This window comes from Muntiacus reevesi, chromosome 11, assembly GCF_963930625.1.
Source record: "Muntiacus reevesi chromosome 11, mMunRee1.1, whole genome shotgun sequence".
Classification (NCBI taxonomy): Eukaryota; Metazoa; Chordata; class Mammalia; order Artiodactyla; family Cervidae; genus Muntiacus; species Muntiacus reevesi.
Genome location: NC_089259.1, coordinates 74785112 through 74809994, shown reverse-complemented (window position 1 = coordinate 74809994; position 24883 = coordinate 74785112). Strand labels below are relative to the sequence as shown.

Genomic DNA, 24883 nt, shown 5'->3' with positions numbered 1-24883 from the left:
ATCCACTCATCCTTCCCTGTGTTGCTCTGGAGTTTTCCTGACTTCCTAACTTTGCCAAGACAGGAATCTATCCCATACAACCAGATCCTGCTGAATTTTCAAAACACGGGGACAAGCGACTGCCTGCGGAAGATTTGTTCTAACACCTCCAGCGAAAATCATCTTTCTCCTCTGAATTTCTACATCATGCTATTTTTCACCTCTATGGTGTAACTTTTTTTCTTCCACCTTGTAATATGCAGTTATGTATCAGATAAACCCATTACCTGAAAGAACTCTTTGACAGTCGGAATCACTTCTGATAAATCACCGTAGTCTTCAGAGTACCAAGTACTCTGCCTTAGACATAGGAGATTCTTAAAAAAACACTTGAAGAATGGGGTTATTTTTTCAACAAAATTTTCTTATTTTTTTCCCACAAATTCCAACTGACAACCATAAACTGAATCCACGACATGTTTGCAGGTCATCTGGTTAATAATTGGTTGTTCAAAGTCAACAGACAGTTCTTAGATGGCTCTGTTTTATCTACGTCCTGTAGAGTGGAATGAAGTTAGCAAATCTGTGTAAAAGCTACATACTCAATTAACAGTTATGGAAATGATTCTATCTTGACTTCCCCAATAAAACAAAAGTCTACTTAAAGTGAAGTCTACTTTAGAAGTTCAAAACAAGTTATCCACCTTTAATGTGTATGTATGTGAAAGTTGCTCAGTTGTGTCTGATTCTTTGTGACCCCATGGACTGACTGTAGCCTGCCAGGCTCCTCCGTCCATGGGATTCTACAGGCAAGAATACTGGAGTGGGTTGCCATTTCCTTCTCCAGGAGATCTTCCTGACCCAGGGATGGAACCCAGATCTTCCGAATTGCAGGCAGACTCTTTACTATCTGAGCCACCAGGGAAGCACCTTTGGAGGCAGATAACATGTGGTGAGAAGCAGAAGGAGAAGGAGGAGGAGGATGAGAAAGACCTTTTAGTACCAATCTCATCAAGCTATGGACTTTTCAAATGTTTATGTTTCTTACTAACTCTGGGTTAGTAAGCATTACCATCATTTGACATAAATGGAATAATTTAATCTTGAGGGCAGAGAAAGACACTCTACTTTTGATTTAGGATATCATTGAGAATGAATGAACGGCTCCTCACCACAAGTAATTTAATATAAAATTTACATGCAAGGAAATAGGAGATGGTTTTTCATTTATTAGCTTATTTATTATACCCTTCCATATAGTTAGGTTGGCATCTAGCCCAGACAATGGTCAAAGTGCATTGGGATTTAAAAGTTAAAGTTGCTCAGTCATGTCTGACTCTTTGTGATCCCAATTCTCCAGGCCAGAATAGTGGAGTGGTAGCCTTTCCCTTCTCCAAGGGATCTTTCCCACCCAGAAATCGAACCCAGGTCTCCCACATTGCAGGCGGATTCTTTATCATCTGAGCTACAAGGGAAGCCCAACAGTATTTAAACATTTTGCCATTTACTTGACTTCTCTTTACTCAAAAAATTTTCAAGGCTTTTAATACTATCTTCTTTATAAGCTCTAATAATTTAGTCACCCATTCAAAAACTTCTTATTGTGCATCAAGCATTGTATCAGCTCCACTCTTAGGGGCTTACAGTCTACTGGGAAGAAAACAAATAACAACTCGGGAAAAAATACACTTGTGCTATGGAAGAATTAAAGAGGGTGGTGGTGTATCTGGCAGAGAGAGCATTATTAACTGGAGGAGTCAGCTCTCTGACACCGAAGGGCTGAGAAGGAGCTAGACAGTCAATGTTCTGGAAAAACGAATGAAAATTCTCAGAATAACAAAGAGCTGGCATGTTATAGGGAGTGGGAAAAAGAGAGTCAGTGTATTTGAAGAATAATGGGGAAGGAAAAAAATGGAAAAAAAAACAATAAAGTTGGAGAAATATTTAGGAATCAGAACATAGCAAATTATGCTGCTTGGTAAGGCATTGAGATTTTATTCTGAGAGGAAGGGGAAATCATAGACAGATGTCATGCAAGAGAGTGATGTGTTATAATGTACAGTTTGCAAGTACATTTTGGCAACTAGGTGGGAGAAATTCTGGTGTGTTGGGAAGCGGTGAGGATGGGGAAAGTGAGAGGGTGTTGCAGAGCCCAGGCGAAGGGTGAGGCAGGCTTCAACAAGGCTGATGTCAATGCCGACAGGGAGAGGTGGCAGGAGATCTCCTTCGATGGGGGTGCCTATGGCACTTGCTGCTGGATTGTACGTGGCAGGTAAGGGAAAGAAAGGCCAAGTTCTCTAACAATGAACCTAATAGACAATGGAACTGCAGGAGGGAGAGTTGAGAGCAGAACATCAGTTCCATTTTGTGCCTTGTGTGTCTGAGACACTCTTAAGACAACCAAGGAGAGGTCAATACGCAGCTGACACAAACGTGGCATTTGAGGACAGGTTGGCGCTAGGGCAGTCCATGCTGGAGTTTCCCAAAGGAGATGGCATTTAAAGCTTTGGAAGTCAATGTGCCCACTTAGGAAGAAGCAAATCTTGAGAAAATTTGATATTTATGTTAGGGTAGCAGGGAGAAGCCAGACAAGTAGGATTATCCAGGAAAGAAGGAGAAAAATATGATGATTATGTTGTCTTGTAAAATAACAAGGAGAATATTTCATAAAGGAGACCTACTGAGTGGAATCATACTGAAAGTCAGAGTTTAAAAAAAAGATGATAAAACCCACAAGAGTAGTTTCAGTCAACTTTTGCCAGATCTGCCCCATTCTGTTGACTCAGGCCGATGTGTGGAACACCCAGGGGTGGCAGAACCGGGAGAATCATCTATTCACATTCAGGGAGAACGGAATCTCTGGTTGGGGGCAGAATTCACAGTGATGTCATCTGTGATGTGTGCGTGCACGCTCAGTTGCTCAGTCGTGTCTGACTCTTTGCAACCCCGTGGACTGCAGCCCGCCAGGTTCCTCCGTTCATGGGATTTCCCAGGCAAGAGTACTGTAGCGTGTACCATTTCCTCCTCCAGGGGATCTTCCGGACCCAGGGATCGAACCTGTATCTCCTGTACTGGCAGGTGGGTTCTTTAACCACTGAGGCACCAGGGAAGCCCTATCTATGTAACAAGTGTGTAACAGACCATTCTAGAACCTGTAGGGAGAACCAGCCTAATGAAACATTTGAAGTCTCCTAAATCTGCCTCCACTTGACTTTCCAAGTCTTCACACAGGTGAGCAATTTTCCATTTGATTTTCATGTCCAATGCCATTCATCTTCTCCCGGCATCTGGCAACCCCCCCACCCCCCCACCCCACAACTCTGATTTTTCTTTCTATTCTCTTCCCTTCCCCCACACCAAAATATTCACCAAGAGTGCTCTGGATGAGTGTTGTCCAATGTAGTGATCACTAATCAGAGTGACTATTTATTAAAGTTCAGTGAAATTTACAATTCAGTTTCTCAGTCACACTAGTCACATTTCAAGTGTTTAACAGCCATACATGGCCAGTGGCTATTGTGTTGAAAAAGGCAGATACGGAACATTCCCATTATCTTTGAAAATACTCTTGAATGGTGATGTTCTAGACAATGACATTTCCAATGAATCCATTGGCTCTGAGACACACTTCCATAATACACTGTAATGATAGTGCCCAATTAAGTAACTGACCCACATGAATGGATCTAATTGCATCAGCTACTATTAATACATACTGTCTGCCCAATACTCTTTTCCCCTTGTTAATAATAGGAGGACCTTCATTTTTTTTTTCATGGAGATGATGATATGTTCATTTGGAAAATATTTGATTACTCAGGCTCCTTTTGACCTAGAGTTGCCTTTAGGATTTAGCTCTATTAAGTGAGATAAAAAAAGAAAATCTCTTCGGTAAAGTTTCCAGGAAAGCTATTGTCATCCAAAGAAAATGAGACAGACTCAGCGAGCGTGTATCCTTTGCCCTTTGTCCTATTCCTTTCTCTTTCTTCTTTCCTAGAAGATGGGCACGACAGGAGGTTTTCATTGAGCATCAAAGGGCAGAGTGGGAGGGAAGAGAGAAGGTTTGTGGGATGTTGATGGCTCTCAGGCAGTCACCCTGCCATCCATCCAACCCTGAAGTGACAGCCTGCAGGCTTATTTGTGTCATTACTTATAGCTGGACGCAGTCCTAACTGGCTATATAGTCAGGCCAGTCAAGATGGCTATTCTGTTGCTCTCTGCATATCTCCTGTTCAACCAGTCTCTGCTTCACTCATATGACTGTCCAATCCTCTTAATTATACACTTAATTAGTAACGGTTTATGTGCTTGCCTCTTGCCTCAGCCACTGCTCTCTCTGGTAACAAGGAGCCAACGTGATCTCAATTCCCCCTGTAAATCCTAAGCTCCTCCCCGCCGGAGTAGCAAAGATTGCTGCCATGTCCTGCCACCTGCCATATGATGGGTGGGGTGTTGCTCTAGGAACTTTTGTTGTGGACTTGCAAGATTCTCTTGTCCAGGGGCTACTCTGAGGGTCCAAGGACTACCCTGATGGTCCAGGGGTTAAGAATCCACCTTGCAATGCAGGAGACTCAGGTTCGATCCCTGGTCGAGGAACTAAGATTCCACATGCTGCAGGGCAACTAAGCCTGCTCATCGCAACTACTGAGCGCATGACACATCAGAAGATCCCATCGGCCGCAACTAACACCCGACACAGTCAAAGATAGACAAACAGATGTATAAAAAACGATTCCCTGTCCAATATTCCACTGAGGTCTCTGCCGCTGTCTCCAGGCTGGGCAACTACAAGGCCTGCAGGCTGGCAGGGTGCCTCCCAACACTGGCGCATGTACAAGCTCAGGAAAGAGGTTTGCAGTTTTAAGATGTAATTTGGAGAAAAGGAGACAATCACGATGCCACTCAGATCGTCCAGCCAAGAAAGTCGTGGCCTGGGTCAGTGGTCTGGACCTTCCTCAACATAAAGTCCAGCAGTGCCTGGGGGCAGAGTTGTCACTGCAGTCATACTCTCAGGCTGCCTGATCATCTTCAAATTGCAGCTACGAACCAAAGAATTCCTAGAAGAAACGTGAACTGATTGTGTAATCAAGAGGTAGCTCTTCATCATCCTTTCTTTTTTCTTAAATTGGACTCATGGGCTCATTCCAGGAGCAGAGAGGAAAAGGAAAGCAGGAAGCAATCCACTTCTTCTTATCCTGGAGATATGGAGTACCAGAGAAAAGTCTCCGGTTAAGCTTGAAAGTGAATAGGAATGCAAGGGATTTCAGTGTGTTAATTTTATATCCTGCAACTTTACTATATTCATTGATTAGCTCTAGTAATTTTCTGGTAGAGTCTTTAGGGTTTTCTATGTAGAGGATCATGTCATCTGCAAACAGTGAGAGTTTCATTTCTTCTTTTCCTATCTGGATTCCTTTTATTTCTTTTTCTGCTCTGATTGCTGTGGCCAAAACTTCCAAAACTATGTTGAATAGTAGTGGTGAGAGTGGGCACCCTTGTCTTGTTCCTGATTTTAGGGGAAATGCTTTCAATTTTTCACCATTGAGGATAATGTTTGCTGTGGGCTTGTCATATATAGCTTTTATTATGTTGAGGTATGTTCCTTCTATTCCTGCTTTCTGGATAGTTTTTATCATAAATGGATGTTGAATTTTGTCAAAGGCTTTCTCTGCATCTATTGAGATAATCATATGGCTTTTATCTTTCAATTTGTTAATGTGGTATATTACATTGATTGATTTGTGGATATTAAAGAATCCTTGCATTCCTGGGATAAAGTCCACTTGGTCATGATGTATGATCTTTTTAATATGTTATTGGATTCTGTTTGCTAGAATTTTGTTAAGGATTTTTGCATCTATGTTCATCAGTGACATTGGCCTGTAGTTTTCTTTTTTTGTGGCATCTTTGTCTGGTTTTGGTATTAGGGCGATGGTGGCCTCATAGGATGAGTTTGGAAGTTTACCTTCTTCTGCAATTTTCTGGAAGAGTTTGAGTAAGATAGGTGTTAGATCTTCTCTAAATTTTTGGTAGAATTCAGCTGTGAAGCCATCTGGTCCTGGGCTTTTGTTTGCTGGAAGATTTCTGATTACAGTTTCAATTTCCGTGCTTGTGATGGGTCTGTTAAGATCTTCTATTTCTTCCTGGTTCAGTTTTGGAAAGTTATACTTTTCTAAGAATTTGTCCATTTCTTCCAGGTTGTCCATTTTATTGGCATAGAGCTGCTGGTAGTAGTCTCTTATGATCCTTTGTATTTCAGTGTTGTCTGTTGTGATCTCTCTTTTCATTTCTGATTTTGTTGATTTGGTTCTTCTCTCTTTGTTTCTTAATGAGTCTTGCTAACGGTTTGTCAATTTTGTTTATCTTTTCAAAAAACCAGCTTTTAGCTTTGTTGATTTTTGCTATGGTCTCTTTAGTTTCTATTGCATTTATTTCTGCCCTAATTTTTAAGATTTCTTTCCTTCTACTAGCCCTGGGGTTCTTCATTTCTTCCTTCTCTAGTTGCTTTAGGTGTAGAGTTAGGTTATTTATTTGACTTTTTTCTTGTTTCTTGAGGTAAGCCTGAAATGCTATGAACCTTCCCCTTAGCACTGCTTTTACAGTGTCCCATAGGTTTTGGGTTGTTGTGTTTTCATTTTCATTTGTTTCTATGCATATTTTGATTTCTTTTTTGATTTCTTCTATGATTTGTTGGTTATTCAGAAGCGTGTTATTTAGCCTCCATATGTTTGAATTTTTAACAATTTTTTTCCTGTAATTGAGATCTAATCTTACTGCACTGTGGTCAGAAAAGATGACTGGAATGATTTCAATTTTTTTGAATTTACCAAGGCTAGATTTATGGCCCAGGATGTGATCTATTCTGGAGAAGGTTCCATGTGCACTTGAGAAAAAGGTGAAGTTGATTGTTTTGGGGTGAAATGTCCTATAGATATCAATTAGGTCTAGCTGGTCCATTGTGTCATTTAAGGTTTGTGTTTCCTTGTTAATTTTCTGTTTAGTTGATCTATCCATAGTTGTGAGTGGGGTATTAAAGTCTCCCACTATTATTGTGTTACTATTAATTTCCTCTTTCATACTCGTTAGCATTTGCCTTACATATAGAGGTGCTCCCATGCTGGGTGCATATATATTTATAATTGTTATATCTTCTTTTTGGATTGATCCTTTGATCATTATGTAGTGTCCTTTGTCTCCTTTCACAGCCTTTGTTTTAAAGTCTATTTTTTCTGATATGAGTATTGCGACTCCTGCTTTCTTTTGGTCTCCATTTGTGTGGAATATTTTTTCCAGCCCTTCACTTTCAGTCTGTATGTGTCCCTTGTTTTGAGGTGGGTCTCTTGTAGACAGCATATATAGGGGTCTTGTTTTTGTATCCATTCAGCCAGTCTTTGTCTTTTGGTTGGGGCATTCAACCCATTTACATTTAAGGTAATTATTGATAGGTATGGTCCCGTTGCCATTTACTTTGTTGTTTTAGGTTCGTGTTTATACAACCTGTGTTTCCTGTCTAGAGAAGATCCTTTAGCATTTGTTGAAGAGCTGGTTTGGTGGTGCTGAATTCTCTCAGCTTTTGCTTGTCTGTAAAGCTTTTGAATTCTCCTTCATATCTCAATGAGATCCTTGCTGGGTACGGTAATCTGGGTTGTGGGTTATTCTCTTTCATTACTTTAAATATGTTCTGCCATTCCCTTCTGGCCTGAAGAGTTTCTATTGATAGATCAGCTGTTATCCTTATGGGAATCCCTTTGGGTGTTATTTATTGTTTCTCCCTTGCTGCTTTTAATATTTGTTCTTTGTGTTTGATCTTTGTTAATTTGACTAATATGTGTCTTGGGGTGTTTTGCCTTGAGTTTATCCTGTTTGGGACTCTCTGGGTTTCTTGGACCTGTGTAACTATTTCCTTCCCCATTTTAGGGAAGTTTTCAGCTATTATCTCCTCAAGTAAAGTGTGAGTCGCTCAGTCGTGTCTGACTCTTTGCAACCCCATGGACAGTAGCCTGCTAGCCTCCTCTGTCAGTGGAATTCTTCAAGCAAGAATACTGGAGTGGGTAGCCATTCCCTTCTCTAGGGGGTCTTGCTGACCCAGGGATCAAACTTGGGGCTCCTGCATTACAGGCAGATTCTTTACTGTCTGAGTCACCAGGAACAATTAAACATATAAGAGCCAACACAGAGATACATTTTCCTTATGAAATCTTAAAGTCAAGTGTCACTTAAAAACAAATACATCCCAGGGGCTATCACTCAAGCCAAGGCTTTTTTATCTCAGTAGTGAGATCTGATTAAAAAAAAAAAATCCATGCATGTGTTGATCACATAATATTTTTGTCATTAATAGAGAACTGAGAAGGTCCACATGCAGTCTATGATCACTGAACACTGCTTGTTGTTGTTCAGTCACTAACTCATGTACAACTCTTTTGAGACTCCATGAACTATATAGCTTGCCAGGCTCCTCCATCCATGGGATTTCCCAGGCAAGAACACTGGAGTGAGTTGCCATTTCCTTCTCCAGGGGATCTTCCTGACTCAGGGATCGAATTTGGCAGGTGGATTCTTTACCTCTGAACCATCACTTTGCTCACCAGTTTAAGTTGATTAAGTGAGGCATAGTCTTACTTCCTACTGACTCTCTCTGTGCCAGTCACTCACATGACTCTAATTTTCAGGTTGTAATTTTAGTGTAACCAAAACCGAACTGGTTAACATTATGTAATTGCTTACATTCACCTTCAGGTAGGCTTGCTAACTGATCCCCGCCCACCAGAACTGGTTTAATCACTTTCAGCTTTATTGTTGGCACTTGCTGGTGCTTAGTCATTCAGTTGTGTCTGACTCTTTGTGACTCATTTGCCCACAGCCTGCAAGGCTCCTCTCTCTACGGGATTTCCCAGGGAAGAACACTGGAGTGGGTTGCCATTTCGTTCTCCAGGGGATCTTCCCGACCCAAGGATCGAACCCACATTTCCTGTGTCTCCTGCATTGCAGGCAGATTCTTCCCCTGCTGAGCCACTGGGGTAGTCCTATTTTTGTTGGAAAGGTGGATAGACATCATCGCCTGTTAGGTCTCATGTGCCCGCTGATTAAGTAGGTTTACGTTATTTGGGGGTTTTACTTGCTTGCAGAAATGCCCAGGGAGTCCCAGCTTTGGAGTCAGGGACCTGCATTTTGATCTCTGGCCACACATGAGGTATATGGGCTTCTCGTCCAGCCCTCCAGCTGCAAGGTCAGAGATACTACGACTCAGGGTCTGGCAGTGAACGAGAAAACTTCCCAGATTAGCGATGCCAATTTTGTTTTTCGAAGCCACACCAGAGGGATGATGCCAGTGAGCCTCACGCATGCCTCATAGTGGGACTTGTTCTCCACTGACCGCCACGTGATGTTGTTGTTGTTCTGTCACTAAGTCACGTGCGACTCTTGGCGACTTCATGGACTGCAGCATGCCACGCCCCCCCCCCCCCCCCCCCGTCCTTCAGTATCTCTTGGAATTTGTTCATATCTGTGTCCATTGAGTGGGTGATGCTATCTAACCATCTCATCCTCTGCCGCCCCCTTCTCCTTTTGCCTTCAATCTTTTCCAGCAATAGTCTTTTCCAATGAGTCGGCTCTTCGCATCAGGTGGCCCAAGTATTGGAACTTCAGCTTCAGCATGTCCATTCAGTGAATATTCGGGGTTGATTTCCTTTAGGACTGACCACATGATGTGGAAACTAAATTCTTTGAACGAAGTAACTGCTACTCCTTCCTCAAGTCACAGAACTGCTGGTTTATATGACGCCAACATCCTAAACATTCTGTAGTTGGTGCTTCAAGAAATCCAAAACAGATGTATTTGGGACTTCCTTGGTGGTCTAGGGGCTAAGACTCTATACTCCCAGTGCCCTCTGTGAAGAAAGCATTCTTTTTTTCAATAGACGGAGACAACAGTACAGAAAAACATAGTCTCCTCCACTCATCTGATGCTCAAACCAGAAACTTGTGAGTCACCCCACAAGCTCCCCTGCCCCTCACTCGTGTCCTTCAATCATGAATAGCCATAAACGGGAATTTTACTCCCGGGGTGGGGTGGGGGTCACCCTTCTCAGCTTCAACTAAACATTTAGATTGACAGTTGACACCGGTCTCCTTGGAGGGATGTGGGATGGGACAGGAACCACGTCCTGTCAGCTTTCCTCTCCATGGGCGCCCTTACAGCAGTTCATGAGGATAACAGCTTTATATATACCGCAGTCTGGGGATAACCTTTTCTTCAGGTAATGCAGTTCAGATGCCTGGAGATGAACTCCTCATTGCACAGATGTTGAGGCTTCTCTGACTTAGAAGTCTTATGCCCCATAGGAGCCCAAAATATCTTTCGATGATTCCTTAAGCATAGCTTCCAGAAAATCCTCAAGAGACATGCCTATTGACTGAGACACGACACTCACAGAAAAGCGTGGCCTTCCCATAAGACATTCACAGTTCATTCTTAATTCCTCCCAATCTGGTTGAAATTTATCGGCCATGGGTCACATTACCAAGAGCAATGTTGCCTGGTTGGCATCTACCACATTCATCTGTTTCCGGGGAGTTGGAGGAGGGGTTTAACAGAGGGCCGTGTCCCTTGCAGCAAGTCAAAAGATTTTGGGAGCCTGTTGTCATGTTGTTTCTATGTTGTCCAATATATCACAGCTTTTCCGTCTTTACTGTCCTCCATCTAGCTAACCACCTGCATCTCTCACCAGGACTCATCTCCTAAATCCACATTTACCCACCAACCCTATAAACACACACTCCTCCCAGCAATCCAGACCTCACCTGGCAGCCAGAGGTACTTTTTAAACAGAGTGATCACGCTATTGTCTTGTTTAAACCCTTCTATGGTTTCCGATCAGTCTTTCAGTGAGAGTGGAAGTTGCTCAGTCGTGTCTGACTCTTTGTGACCCCATGGACTATACAGTCCATGGCATTCTCCAGGCCAGAATACTGGAGTGGGTAGACTTTCCCTTCTCCAGGGGAGTCTTCCCAACCCAGGGATTAAACCCAGGTCTCCTGCATTGCAGGCGGATTCTTTACCAGCTGAGCCACAATAAAGGCTTTCAAATCAAGAACATGTTTACAAAATCTATCATCTTCTGCTCCTCTTTGATATCTTATCATCTATCACACAGGGCCTCTCTCTGGTTCTCAAAAATCCCTTGACCATGTCATCCTCTCTTTCTGCCATATGCCTGAGCACACTTTGTTCTGTGACACCTGGGTCAATCTGCCTCCCCTCACCTGGCTAAATACTATGCCTCTGAATTCCAAATGTGGTCACGATGTGTAGCTGATTAATTCATATCAAGCACATATTAGTTCCCCTCTCTGGTGGCTCAGACTGTAAAGAATCTGCCTGCAACACAGGAAACCCGAGTTAAATCTCTCGGTTGGGAAGATCCTTGGGAAGGGAATGGCTACCCACTCCAGTATTCTTGCCTAGAGAATTCCATGAACAGAGGAGGCTGGCAGGCTACAGTCCATGGGATTGCAAAGGGTCAGACATGACTGAGCAAGTAACACGCACACATAAGCACATATTAGGCATAGTATAGTTTTGACCAGATATGAAGGCATTTGCAAAGGCTCCTGTAGCCTCCAGTCTATGTCCGATCCCCTATGATGTATGCTTTCATTGATTTAGCACTTCTCCTTTCAGACCATCCACCTCACTGTCCTTTCTTCGTCAATGTCACCCTTCAAGTGTGACCATCAACTCTAATAGATCCATCATGAAATCTCCAGTGCGGGCTAATAGTGGGGGCAAAATAACATTTCCTGAATTAAAGAAGAAATAAATGATTATGTCAGTTTTGACCATGCAGAATATGGAGGGATTTCCATATTAGAAATAAGTAATTTGAATTTGAAGAGTATGCAGCCAGGAGGAAATGATGCTAAGAAATCATCTTGGGAGACACTGACCTTAAGAGAAAACAGGAAGAAGCTGAGGGTATGCAAGGGCAGCAAACAGTCAGCAGAAAAGGCATCCAAAGGCAATTTATAGGGGAATGCTAAGATTTATTGGCAGGTTCTGAGAGCTTCCCCCAGTGGCTCAGTGGTAAAGAATCTGTCTGCCATGCGGAAGATGTGGGTTTGATCTCTGCGTCGGGAAGATCCCCTGGAGAAGGGAATGGCAACCCACTCCAGTATTCTTGCCTGGGAAATCCCATGGACAGAGGAGCCTGGCAGGCTATAGTCCATGGGGTCGCAAAAGAATTGGACATTACTTAGCAACTGAACAAAAACAACTGCTTCCTTCTGCCTCTGAGAGATAAGCAAGAAAAAAAGATAAAGTGATTACAAGAGAGGAGAGAGAAGAAATGGGGTAAGGTGTTTCTGAGGCCCAGGGAGAAGACCATGTCAAGAGGACCTGAAAGCAGAGTAACCAGAACCCTATGCAAAAAAGTGGTCACGCAGAATGAGAACTGAATGGCACCTCAGATTTGGGCAACTGGGAACTATGAATAACCCCGGAGAGTCAGTTAGGCAGAATGGTGGGAGACAGAGCAAGTTTCCATGGGTTAAAGATTAAGCCAAGATGGGACTTCCCTGGTGGTCCAGGGGTTAAGAATCCACCTTGCTATGCAGAGGACACAGGTTCGATCCCTGGTCAGGGAACTAAGATCCACACGCCGTGGAAGAACCAAGCCTGCATGCTACAACTACTGAAGCCTGAGCACTCTGGAGGCCACAACGAGAGGGCCTGTGAGCCTCCAGGAAAGATCCCACACGTCACAACCAAGTCCTGACGCGGCCAAATAAATAAATATACATTTTTAAAAGCAAACTAAGTGTTCTGCATAAAAGTCTGTTTCAAACAAAATTTTTTTTTTTAAAAAAAGACTGAACCAAGAGGAATGCAAGCAGACAGGTCAGAGGTAAAAGTGTCTAGGAGAAATTACAGGCATGCTTGTGTTTGAGAGGCAGTGACGGTCATTACATGGAACAAGTATGACTTAATTATGTGCTATGCACATGATGGGATAATATGAAATAAGATAATATTTTCTTATGATAATGGGTATTTTCAGGAACCGAGAAACTGGTGATGCATGTGGTGGTTCGAACCTTAAGGGTCAGTTTCATCTTATTTGTGTTACTTCACGCTTGCAAACCCATGAGATGCTTCCCTCTGGGTAAGCCACTGAGTAAGAGCCACTAAAAACACTCCTGAGATGCATGTCGCCACTTTAATTTGGTAGCTCAGTGTCAAGTGTGAGGATAAAGACAGCTTTATGCAAAAAAGAAAAAAAAAGCCGACAGTCATCATTCTGAATAAACTGTTATAAAACGAAATTAGTAAGCAAACATGAGTTCTGGTCTATGTCCTAGAGTTTACCGTAATCCACAGCATAAACTTCAACTGGATCGGTTCTGTCGTTCATCTTTATATATGTATATAACACTAATGATGGGTTTCCCAGGTGGCGCTCAGGGTAAAGAATCAGCCTGCCAATGCAGGAGACATAAGAGATGTGGGTTCACCCCTGGGTCGGGAAGATCCCCGGAGAAGGGCATGGCAGCCCACTCCAGTGTTCTTGTCTAGAGAATCTCATGGACAGAGGAGCCTGGTGGGCTTCAGTCCATAGGGTCGCAAAGCGTTGGACAGGGCTGAGGTGACTTAGCACGCATGCAACACTAACAACAGTAATATCTATATCTACATATGACACGTGGGCTGGATACAACCCTGAGTGCTTTATATGCATCAACTCATTCAATCCCACAATAACCCTACAAGAGACATATAGTCATCTTTTATAGGTGAGAGAAGTGGGATATGCAAATTGCCTCAGGTTATATTGGGAATAAGTGGCTGAGCCAAAGTTGGAACCAAGAGAGCCTCAGGTCTGTAGTCTTAACTGACATTATAATTGGTCATTTATATTCCTAACTAGCAAATTACATTCACATAAATTTTTTTCTCTACTATTGATTTGTTTTTTTTAATATAAATTTATTTCTTTTAATTGGAGGTTAATTACTTTACAATATTGTATTTGTTTGTGAAGGGAACTTGTGGTCTCCTTATCAATGGGTCTAATATGCCATATATTTTAATACTGGAATTACTGTATGTTCAAACTTATTAATTAACAGCATGTCTCTTGTAGTTTCTTTCCAGAGACCAGCAGAGAAAAAAAATTCAATTCAAGGGACTTCCCTGGTATTTCAGTGGTTTAGACTCCACACTTGTAATGCAGGAGGACATGGGTTTGATTCCCGGTCAGGGAACTAAGATCCCACATGCTGCAAGGTACAGCCAAATAAATTAATTAAACTCAAGATTATAATAGTCTGTGTTACTCATTCAGTCGTGTCTGACTTTTTGCAGTCCCATGGACCGTAGGCTGCCAGGCTTCTTTGTCCATGGGATTCTTCAGACACGAATACTGGAGTGGGTTGCCATCTCCTTCTCCAGGGGATCTTCCCGACCCAGGAATCAAACCCAGGTCTCCTGCATTGCAGGCAGATTCTTTACCATCTGAGCCACCAGGGAAGCCCAAAGCCTACAGCACCCAATATTCCCAGGCAATCTCCCATCCAAGTACTAATCAGGCCTGACCCTGCTTAGCTTCTGTGATCAAATGAGATTGGGTGCGTTCAGGGTGGTATGGCCATCGCTGAGCTACCAGGGAACCCCTTTAACAGTCAAGGCTCAAAGGATTCCTTCCACAACTGTCTTAAAGAAATCACAATTTGAGGCCAAGTGCAAAACTCACGTGGGAGGTGATGTTTCCAGTGAGAATATGAATTACACTTGATCCCTCATTATTTGAAGATTCCGTATTTGAGAACTTGCCTACTCCTTAAAGTTTATTTGTATTCCTGAAATCAACACTCAAGAAGCCTTCCAGGTCATTTGAGAACACAGGGCAAATGGTGAAAAATGGAGGTGTGCAAGGTTCACACTCCCAGCGGAGGTCAAAGAAGGTCACGCTCTGCCTTCTTGACTCAGCTCTTACACTAAAACTAGTGTTCTTTTCCCAGTATAGTTGGTGCTAGACTCTTCACATTTTTGCACTTTCCGTTGGTGATCTTGATGTTTTCGATGGCCCCCAAGTACAGTGCTGAAGTGCTACCCAGTGTTCCTAAGTGCAAAAAGGCTGTGATGTACCTTACGGAGAAACCTGTGAGCCAAGTCATCTTTGTTCAGGCATGAGTTACAGGGCTGCTGGCCATGAGCTCAATGTTGGTGAATTAACTATATGTGACACAGTATGTCTTCACATAGAAACACACATGAAACAAGGTTATGTATTGATTGGTTTTTGCAAATGCCAGGAGCAGAGGTGAGATCCTAGCTAGCCCCATATTTCCCTCAAGAGTCAGTATTTGCCAACCCCCTGCTCATGGCAACTTTATAAACCATGTGTGTGTTAGCTGCTCAGTCATGTCTGATTCTTTGCAATCCCCTGGATTGTAGCCTGCCAGCCTCCTCTGTCTCTGGAATTCTCCAGGCACGCATACTGGAGTGGGCTGTCATTCCCTTCTTTAGGGAATCTTCACGACCCAGGGATCAAACCCAGGTCTCCTTACTGTAGGTGGCTCCTTTACCATCTGAGTCACTCTGGAAGCCCCTTTATAGACCATAGCCACCAGGAACACCAAGACTGGACTTATCTTGTTGAGGAACACTTACAGAGCATCAGTGACGACTGGAAATGTTGTGCAGCATTTCTAGCTCGAAGTCACTCTGGATACACATGAGCTGACCACAGATGCAGACATCTCCCCCTCTCCTGGAACTAACCTCTTCTAAGCAGTAGGATTGAGCCGCCATCATAGAAAAGATTCACAAGTGAACGAAAAGGAAAGCAAAAACACTATACACTGGAATGTGTACAGATGTGTGCATAGGTTCCAGGGCAAAATCTGTGGCAGAATGTAAGGATTCATGCTGTCACCTGGACTTCAGACTCAGAGAAAGCAGAAGGTAAGTGAAATTGATTGTTATTATCCACAGACACCTCTTAAATTAATGGTATCATCCTAACCCCAAATCTCTCAAGGACATTATTCAAATATCAAAGTGAAATTTAAGAACAACCGCATGGGGACTTCCCTAGCCATCCAGTGGTCAAAGAATCCACCTTCCAATGTGGTGGACATGGGTTTGATCCCTGGGCCAAGAACTAATATCTCACATGCTGTGAGGCAACTAAGCCCACGTCGGGTCACAACTACGGAGCCTGCGTGCTCTAGAGCCCGCGTGCTTCAGCTAAAAAGCCCATGCGCCACAGCTAAGACCTGACATAGCCAAATAAATATTTGTTAAAAAAAGAACAACAACATAAAATATTTTCAAGGGAAATTTCCAAGGTGAAGTGTTTCCTTTACATCCTTGAAAAGTATTCTGAGATCCTTTGGTCAATAAAACATGAAATTAAATGCACAGGTGATTTTGCAGAGCGGGTTTTTAACATTTAAGAAAAAGCACTGAGAGAATCCATCTGGTTACACAGGTCAAAGATGCTATACTTATCTGGTCAGTATGTGTCAGGTGCTAGCAGACACACCCAGTGGTAAAGAATCCGCCTGCCAATGTAGGAGATGTAAGGGACTTGGGTTCAATCTCTGGATTGGGAAGATCCCCTGGAGGAGGAAATGGCAACCTACTCCAGTATTTTTGCCTGGGAAATCCCATGGACAGAGGAGCCTGGCAGGCTACAGTCCATGGGGTCTCAAAAGAGTTGGACATGACTGGGTGAGTTCTCATGCAGCAGGACACACAGAGGCAGCAGCAACGTTTTCCCCAACCTCCAAACACATTCGTCCTCTGATAATTATGTTCTGGTATCGTCTATATTGGGGAAGATCAACCACCTAGGAATTAATCTCTAAATATGTGAGGAAGGATCTTGAAAATCGTAGCCAAGGCTCTACCAGAAGAATAAGGTATTAATAGATCAATGCGTCTCCAGCTACTGCCTAATCTACTGTGCTTCATCCCGCATCCAACCAAAGAGAGGGCGGATTGGATGATCAGCAACATGTAGACCTTGTCAAAGGATGAGAGTCTGCACTGTCCAGAAGGGACAGACCACCTGGCGGGAGAGTCGGGGGCGCTTCTGCGGTGGTGTCCCAGCAACGCCATCCTTCCTGTTATGATGACTTTCACTCAGCACCCCTTGAGGTTCTCTGCCGAGAGGTTTACTCCAGCCACTGAAGCCTGCTCTGATCAGGTACCTGTGGGACAGGTTGGATGTGGCCTGGGAATTAACGCCTCCTAGAAGCAATCCTCCACCCATGACTGATGATAGAAAAACTGTGTGCTTTACTCAGAGTTTCCTCCTCTGAACTGGCATGAATCTCCAATTGACCACAGCAGTAACTGGGTTGATACCGTGGTCTTCATTGGCTGCCCCTTCTCCATTGTCACATCTTCCCACTTTCCTACCAGTAACTCACTCCCTTTTCCAATAAACTCTCATGCTCACATGTACTCAGTCATGTCTAACTCTTTGTGACCCCGTGGACTGCAGACTGCCAGGATCCTCTGTCCCTCGGGTTTTCCTGGCAAGAATACTGGAGCGGGTTGCCATTTCTTCCTCCAGGGGATCTTCCCAACCCAGTGATTGAACCCATGTCTTCTGTGCCTCCTGCATTGGCAGGCAGATTCTTTACCACTCAGCCACCTGGGAATCCCCTTCCAATAAATGACTTGCATCCAAATCTTAATCTCAGATTCTGACTTCTCATAGCGTTTCTTTACAAAAGTTCTAGTCTCTAGCTCAATTACATTTCTGATTGTATAGCATCAAGTAATTGATGTTTAGTTTGTACATTTGTCTTTTATTGGTTTGGCTAATGGGAGTCAGTCCCCCCCATTCCGCCCCCCAGGACACAGACAACTCTGGGTAGATGGACAAAGTGCAGACACAGAGTGTCAAAAATTAAAAAAACTATCACTGTGAGATGTTTTCTCACTTACCTACTAAACATTTGATCTCATCTAACAAGAAGATTTATAGATTTGTTTTATCTTGATTTCCTCCCCAAAGCTAGAGAGAAAGACAAACTGGGGGGAGGGTGATTCATTATTTAATGGGTATGCACATATATCAGGTCTGTACTATGACAACAATTAAAAGGACTATAGTCTGTTTAGATATTTCTGATGACTATTATAAGTAAAGGGAAAATCTAAACTAATAGTAATATTGATATAAAGTACAAACAGTTGCATGTCACTCTGGGGAAAACTGTGGTTTAGCAAAAGATCTGTGAACTAAATTCCACAGCTCCTGCCGCTGGGTCTGGCACTTTTCAGAGATGGGACATTAACGCCCCAAACCTCACTCATTTTTCTGTTTGTGAGATTAGGGTAGGAGGAACAATCTCTGAGGATGGCTGTCAAGGGAACCAGGAGAGACAAAACACCCAGCCCAACAGTTATTAAAAAGGGCCTTTTCCCTTGGCTCACAGAAAAACAAAAGAGGAAATTCCAAGTGTTTTATAGTTGGTTAGAGAGAGTTGCTAGACAGCCATACGTAGTGGTCACAGAGATGACAGAGATGGATGGTCAGCTCCCTTCACTTATATGTGCCTTTGGGGACTTTCCCCCCAATAACAATACCCGATTCATTATGGTAATTATGTTAAAGAGACAGAGTTATATTCTGTTTGTGTGGTTCCATGTCCAGTTCACCTTGATTGTCCTAGAAACCTGGGAGGAGCCATAATCAGCATGCACCTTCTACAATACGGATCTTTGCAAGACTGAAACGGAACCACGGTGACCCTCATGCCCTCCCCTGGATGAAGTTCAGCTGGGCTCTGGCAACATTCTATCCCTGGGACTCTCCTTTTTGCAGTATTACCTTTGTAACAAGCCTCTATCTGCCTCATTCTTCCTTTATGTTGCTTATCCCTGGTGGCTCAGACAGTAAAAACTGCCTACAAGGAGACGTGGGTTTGATCCCTGGGTCGGAAGATCTCCTGGAGAAGGGAATGGCAACCCACTGCAGTATTCTTGCCTGGAGAATCCCATGGACAGAGGAGTCCATGGGGTTGCAAAGAGTTGGACATGACTGAGCAACTAACAGTAACAAGCATGTGTCTGGGTCTCAGATTCACTATGAAAACAGAGTGTATATCTCATGTTACTGTGTAATTAACTTGGAGTGTATCTAACTGCTTTTTTCTTTTTTCAAGTCTCGGGTGATACTTACTTCCCGGATCAATTTTTATCAGTAGAGTAATAAAAACTGGAAACCGCTTGGTTGAAGCAAACCCTTTCCCTGTCTTCAGAGAATCTTGTTTAGCGTCTATCTTCTTTTACCAATAGGGTGCTGTGTCCTTTCGCATACATACACAGGCACTATACTCAGAGTACGAGGTCATTACCAACCCAACTGTATGTGGCTGACTGTATAGGTCTAACTGTATACGTATATGCATATGTGGGTATGCTAATTGTGGAGAAGGAAATGGCAACCACTCCAGCACTCTTGCCTGGAGAATCCCATGGACAGAGGAGCCTGGCGGGCTGCAGTCCATGGGGTCGCAAGAGTCGGACACGACTTAGCAACTATACCACCACCACCACTACCATATGCTAATGGTATATGGCTTTTTGTACATCTTCTTCTTAACAGAATTTTTTTAAAGGGGAGGTAGAATAAGAAAAGCCGATAACGCAGGTTGCAGGCAGAGAGCTGTGAGAATTGCTCACCTCCACAGACCACGCCGTCCAGATCTTCACAGCGACGGTCGTCACACTCACAGGCCTTGCCGTACACCCTGCTGTCTCCTGGCGGGTAGCACGTGCACTTGCCACATTCACACTTACCTGCAAAACACACAGGGAAAACACACTCATCAGGGGAAGACGTCTCAGGAAAACAAGCATCCGATTAGACCCAGACCTCCTGGGTCAATATCTGGTCGGTGCCTGCTAACAATTCAGGAAATACCTTTTCCTACATCCCTAAGTTTAAGCTGAGGGTCAAGCATAAATGCCAAGGAGGTTGAGCTGGAGCTAAAGTGACAACTCCTGGCTCATAGGTGACTCCCGTTTTCTACTTTCCATGTTCTGTTTCATTCATTTTTGAAGACTAATTTCAATGATGAAACTCCCTGGATATTTCATATACCACTTATGAGGAGACCATTTAACATAACTGAATCAATTTTATTTATTCTGACACAATTTGAACTAATATGGTCATTAAAAAATATTTTTAATTTGGGTCTGTCTGCCACACAAGAAAAAAAAAAAATCTCATGGGTACATTTCAACCTGATATTTTAGTGGTGATTTTGAGTTCACAGAATTCATCTTAACAGGGAACATGGGTCAGAGTTCATCTCCTAAATACCCTTATTAACCTTGACTTAAAGTTTAAAAGTAGAAACTTGTTTTGGAATTGAGTTTGGTTCACAGTTTGGGAATTTCTTAATTATTTTCCTTATGACTTTTGTCATTATTTTCTGAGCTGTAACTATGCCTCAAACACTATAATTTCTTCAATTCCATCCTTTTGTATTCATGATACCACACATGCACTAACATTATCACTATCATTTTACTAAACAGGAGATGTAGACATATTGAGGCCAAGTAACTATCTCTGCTGAACCAGCTCTCAAGGGATAGATTCCAAATTTATATCTATTCTCATCATACTTAAAGTTTGTGCATCTAAACATGCGGCCATACTGTATCTTAATATATCATAACGGAGCTCCAGGAGGCTGTATGAGAAAGCACAGTTCTTTTTTTCTGAGGAATTGGGACTGGTTTGCCAGAAATTCAGCCGAGTGACTACTCGAAGACATCTGTTAACTCCCCGTCATTATCCCAACCTTCATAATTACACGCCCACTGAAAGGATCGTAAGATGCTTCAGGGCTGACCCTGCAATGCTGTTAGTCATTCTGGTACTGCATTTGTATCATGCTAAAGAAATTCTGAGCTGGGATATGATAGGAAAAAGAAAAACTAGTGTTTAGAATCATATCACTTCGCAGTTATAATTAAAGATAATCTAATGCAGTGATTCATAATCTTTTCTGGCAGAAGTGGCAGAGTCATGGTCCCTTTGAGAATCTGGTGAAAGATATGGGGATAGATAGTGTTGTCCTGGCCGCCCTTCACCGCGTTTTTCTACCTGGAGGCAGAGCTGAGTTCGGCAGGAGACATAGCCCGCCCCCGCCCCCAGTGGCATCCCCCCTCCCAGGGGGCCGGCAGACTGTGCAGAAACACACCAGACGCCCTTGGTCAGGGCGTGGATTCTTGAGCGTGAAGGCAAGGCACGGGGACCGCGGCAGAGTGGCGAGTCTGAGAGCACAGCAGTGAGCTCGATGCAGGGAGGCTGAAGCTCCCGAGTGATGGCCGGTTCGCGGCAGGGCCTTGCTTCCCTGGGTTGCTGTGTGAGGGGACTGTCCGAGCTTGCACTCTGAGCCCAAGCCCTTGGAACAAAATATTTTTTTCATCTCAGTGAATGAAGTTGGTGTCCGTTGTTAGCGATCAAGAATTCTAACTGGTAGACCCCAGATCTGTCCCTGGGAAAACATATACCAGCATGCATTCATTTTTTGTAAAATGCCATGAGGATCCATGAGTGTCTACAATTTATTTAAGAGATGAGGAAACTCAAGTATGCTGAGGTTAAATGGCTTGCTGAAGGCCAGCAAAGTAGATATTAGCCATATAGCCCTGGGTGTTAGAACCCAGATTTTCTGAGCTGTGCATAATATTGCCTGCTGCACATAAACACACTGGCCCTGTCACAGGTAGATGTGTGCACGACAACAGTGATCCGGACTGTGGGCAGAGGCGAGCTACATACAGCAGCAGTGAGCATGGTTGACTAGTCCATGGTGGACAGACGTGAGAAACATCAATCACACCATCCCTGAGACGTAACCCTTCCCCGGTTACCAGGACATCAGTTCTTAAGTTGGAGGATGTATGTGTTTATGGTGACCATTTCATTAACATGTTGAGGCATATAAGAAGTTTCTTGACTATGTATTATTGGTTTCTTTGACAAGCATGAACTAACTACTGGCATATGTGTTTATTTTATTTTTCATTTGAGGAAGAATATTTTTAATTAATGTTCTCAATATCTATGGTTTAGTCATAGTTCAAAAGATTAAACAGAAATATCAGATCCAGACTCATTAATAAAATTATGGTATATAAACAAAACAGAGCATTAGAGCATGTGAGGTTTTTTTTTTCTTTGCTCCTTACAGCATGTGGGAATTTAGTTCCCCAACCAGGTACTGAACCCAGATCCTTGGCCATGAGAGCGCAGAGTCCTAACCAGGGAACCACCAGGGAACTCCCCATAGGGGTTTAAATATCTACATTTCACTGGCCGTATATTCCAGAACTTTCTCTGTATTCAACCTACTGTTCAATAGCCTATTTAAATCTAATCTCCTCCATAAACCCTTCCTCGTTCTCCCTGATTCGTTTAGTCACCTGTCAGAATGCAATCTTCTCTCTGATCCCACAGTACTTAGTCCACACCATCAGTAGATCACATAATGCAAACTTTACGCTAAATACACGCCTGAGCGCTACTGTAAGTGGTGATGTCTTTGTTTCAGGCTGTGGGTGGGTTCATGCAGTGACAGACTTTATTTTCTTGGGCTCCAAAATCACTGCAGATGGTGACTACAGCCATGAAATTAGAAGAGGCCTGCTCCTTGGAAGAAAAGCTATGACCAACCTAGACAGCATATTAAAAAGCAGAGACATTATTTTGCCAACAAAGGTCTGCATAGTCAAAGCTATGGTTTTTCCAGGAGTCATGTACAGACATGCGAGTTGGACCATAAAGAAGGCTGAAAGCTGAAGAATTGATGCTTCAAATTGTGGTGCTGGAGAAGACTCTTGAGAGTCCCTTGGACAGCAAGAAGATCAAAGCAGTCAATCCTAAAGGAAATAAACTCTGAATATACATTGGAAGGACTGATGCTGAAGCTGAAGCTCCAGTACTCTGGCCACTTGATGCGAAGAGCAGATTCCTTGGTAAAGACCCTGATGCTGGGAAAGATTGAAGGCGGGGGGAGGAGGGGATGACAAAGGATGAGATAGTTGGGTGGCATCAGCGACTCAATGGACATGAGTTTGAGCAAACACTGGGAGATGGTGAAGGACAGGGAAGCCTGGCGTGCTGCAGTCCATGGTGTTGAAAAGAGTCAGACACGACTAAGTGATTGGACTGAACTGTGGGTGGGATCTGTAACTGGATAATATCTGTGATAGATATTATTATTTACATATTTATACTTTAAAAACATGTTGAGAAGCTGTAATTTTAATAACTCACATAAAATCCATTCCTTTCTATTTCTCTCCCCCAAAAATCAACTATATTTTCGGATCCAAAATGAGATTATTTAAGAAGAGCAACATATCATCAAAGGCACCTGCCAGTCTGGTAACAGCAGTTACACTCTCTACAACCTTATTTTCTTCCACTTTTTAAAACGGCAAAAACCACACTTGCATACAGGCTCAACAGTGGGAGAGTAATTAGAGGCTCACATAAAACAGAAAAGAGATTAGCACTTCACTAACACAGTCGTCCTTCGCCTAAAATAATAGGTTTACCATAGCAACCTGATTGCACCAGGAAAAGCTCCTGCCAAAATGCATCTGAAGTTCCCTTGAAATTTCCACAAGGAGGAATTAAACACTTGAGAACTATAATATTCTGTACCATTTCATCTAAATACTAATATTTTGTGTGTGAGAATAAAGTCATCTTCCATCAGACAAATTTACAGCGAAGAGGCACCTTCACCTACTGCTTCAAAGTGAGCAGTAAGATGTCTTATAATTCAAGCCACACTGACACTACTTCAACTAGTCAAGGAAGAGATGCTGGTGACTTTTTAAAAATGAGGATAAGTGTCAATCCTTCCATTCATGTTTTCTTAGTATACAAGGATTAAAGTAATCAATCACAGACCTTTGTGCAGAAGGTAAAGAAGCTCTTTGCCAATGCAGGAGACTCAAGAGATGAGAGTTCGATCCCTGGGTCGGGAAGATACCATGGAGGAGAAAATGGCAAGCCGCTGCAGTATTCTGGCCTGGGAAGTTAAATGGACAGAGGAGCCTGGCGGGCTACAGTCAGTGGGATCTAAAGAGTTGGACACAATTTAGTGACTGAGCATACACGCAAGACATTTAAGCAAATGATGTACTAATATCATTTTCTGTTGTCTGTCTAGTGTCTAAAATTGAAATTGCGATGTGGGAGCACCAGACTTCACTTTTCTGGAAAGCTTTCCCAAGGTCTTGAGGAGACTATCACAGAGGAAGTCTATTAGACCTTGAAGTAAGATGATCTCATTATTCATGCTTAAGATTAGTTTCTATAACAACAACTAAAATTACTCAACTCACTTATTTCTAACAAAAATTTTATAAATTAGGTAGCCATATCAGACTCATTTACCAGTATAACTCAGAAACTAAGCAATAGTTTCAAGGTTAAAAAAAAACCAAACAGAATGAATGGAATTGGAAATGTGGAGCTTAAGTAATTAATCAATGTGGTCAATCCCGAATGAGGCAATATAAAGGAGAAAAGGAATCTCCTTCCTAGCTGGTAAATCTATTGGGCCAGACAGTGGGTGGCCCCTTGCTTCACAAAGTTTAGGGATTCTGCAAACAAAAATCAGCCAGAAAAAGAAAGAAAACTCAGTCAGTTATAGTGAGGTGAATGAACCTAGAGTCTGTCATACAGAGTGAAGTAAATCAGAAAGGAAAACACAAATATCACATATTAACACATACATACGGAATCCAGAAAAATGGCACTGATGAACTCATTTGCAGGACAGGAAGAGAGACACAGACGTACAGAATAGACTTGTGGACACAGGCTGGGGAAAGGGGGGTGTA

The 24883-nt window shown here is 42.9% G+C and overlaps 1 protein-coding gene and 1 pseudogene across 1 annotated transcript in view; both read right to left on the bottom strand.

The window, feature by feature from the left end:
• ITGBL1 (integrin subunit beta like 1) overlaps positions 1-24883 on the bottom strand; it is a 215464-nt gene that overhangs the window by 14583 nt on the left and 175998 nt on the right. The window contains exon 8 of the mRNA XM_065902065.1: positions 19685-19801. Coding sequence (XP_065758137.1) covers positions 19685-19801 — 117 coding nt within the window. The remainder of the gene's footprint in view (positions 1-19684; positions 19802-24883) is intronic.
• On the bottom strand, positions 14514-14632 carry LOC136144558 (5S ribosomal RNA; annotated as a pseudogene).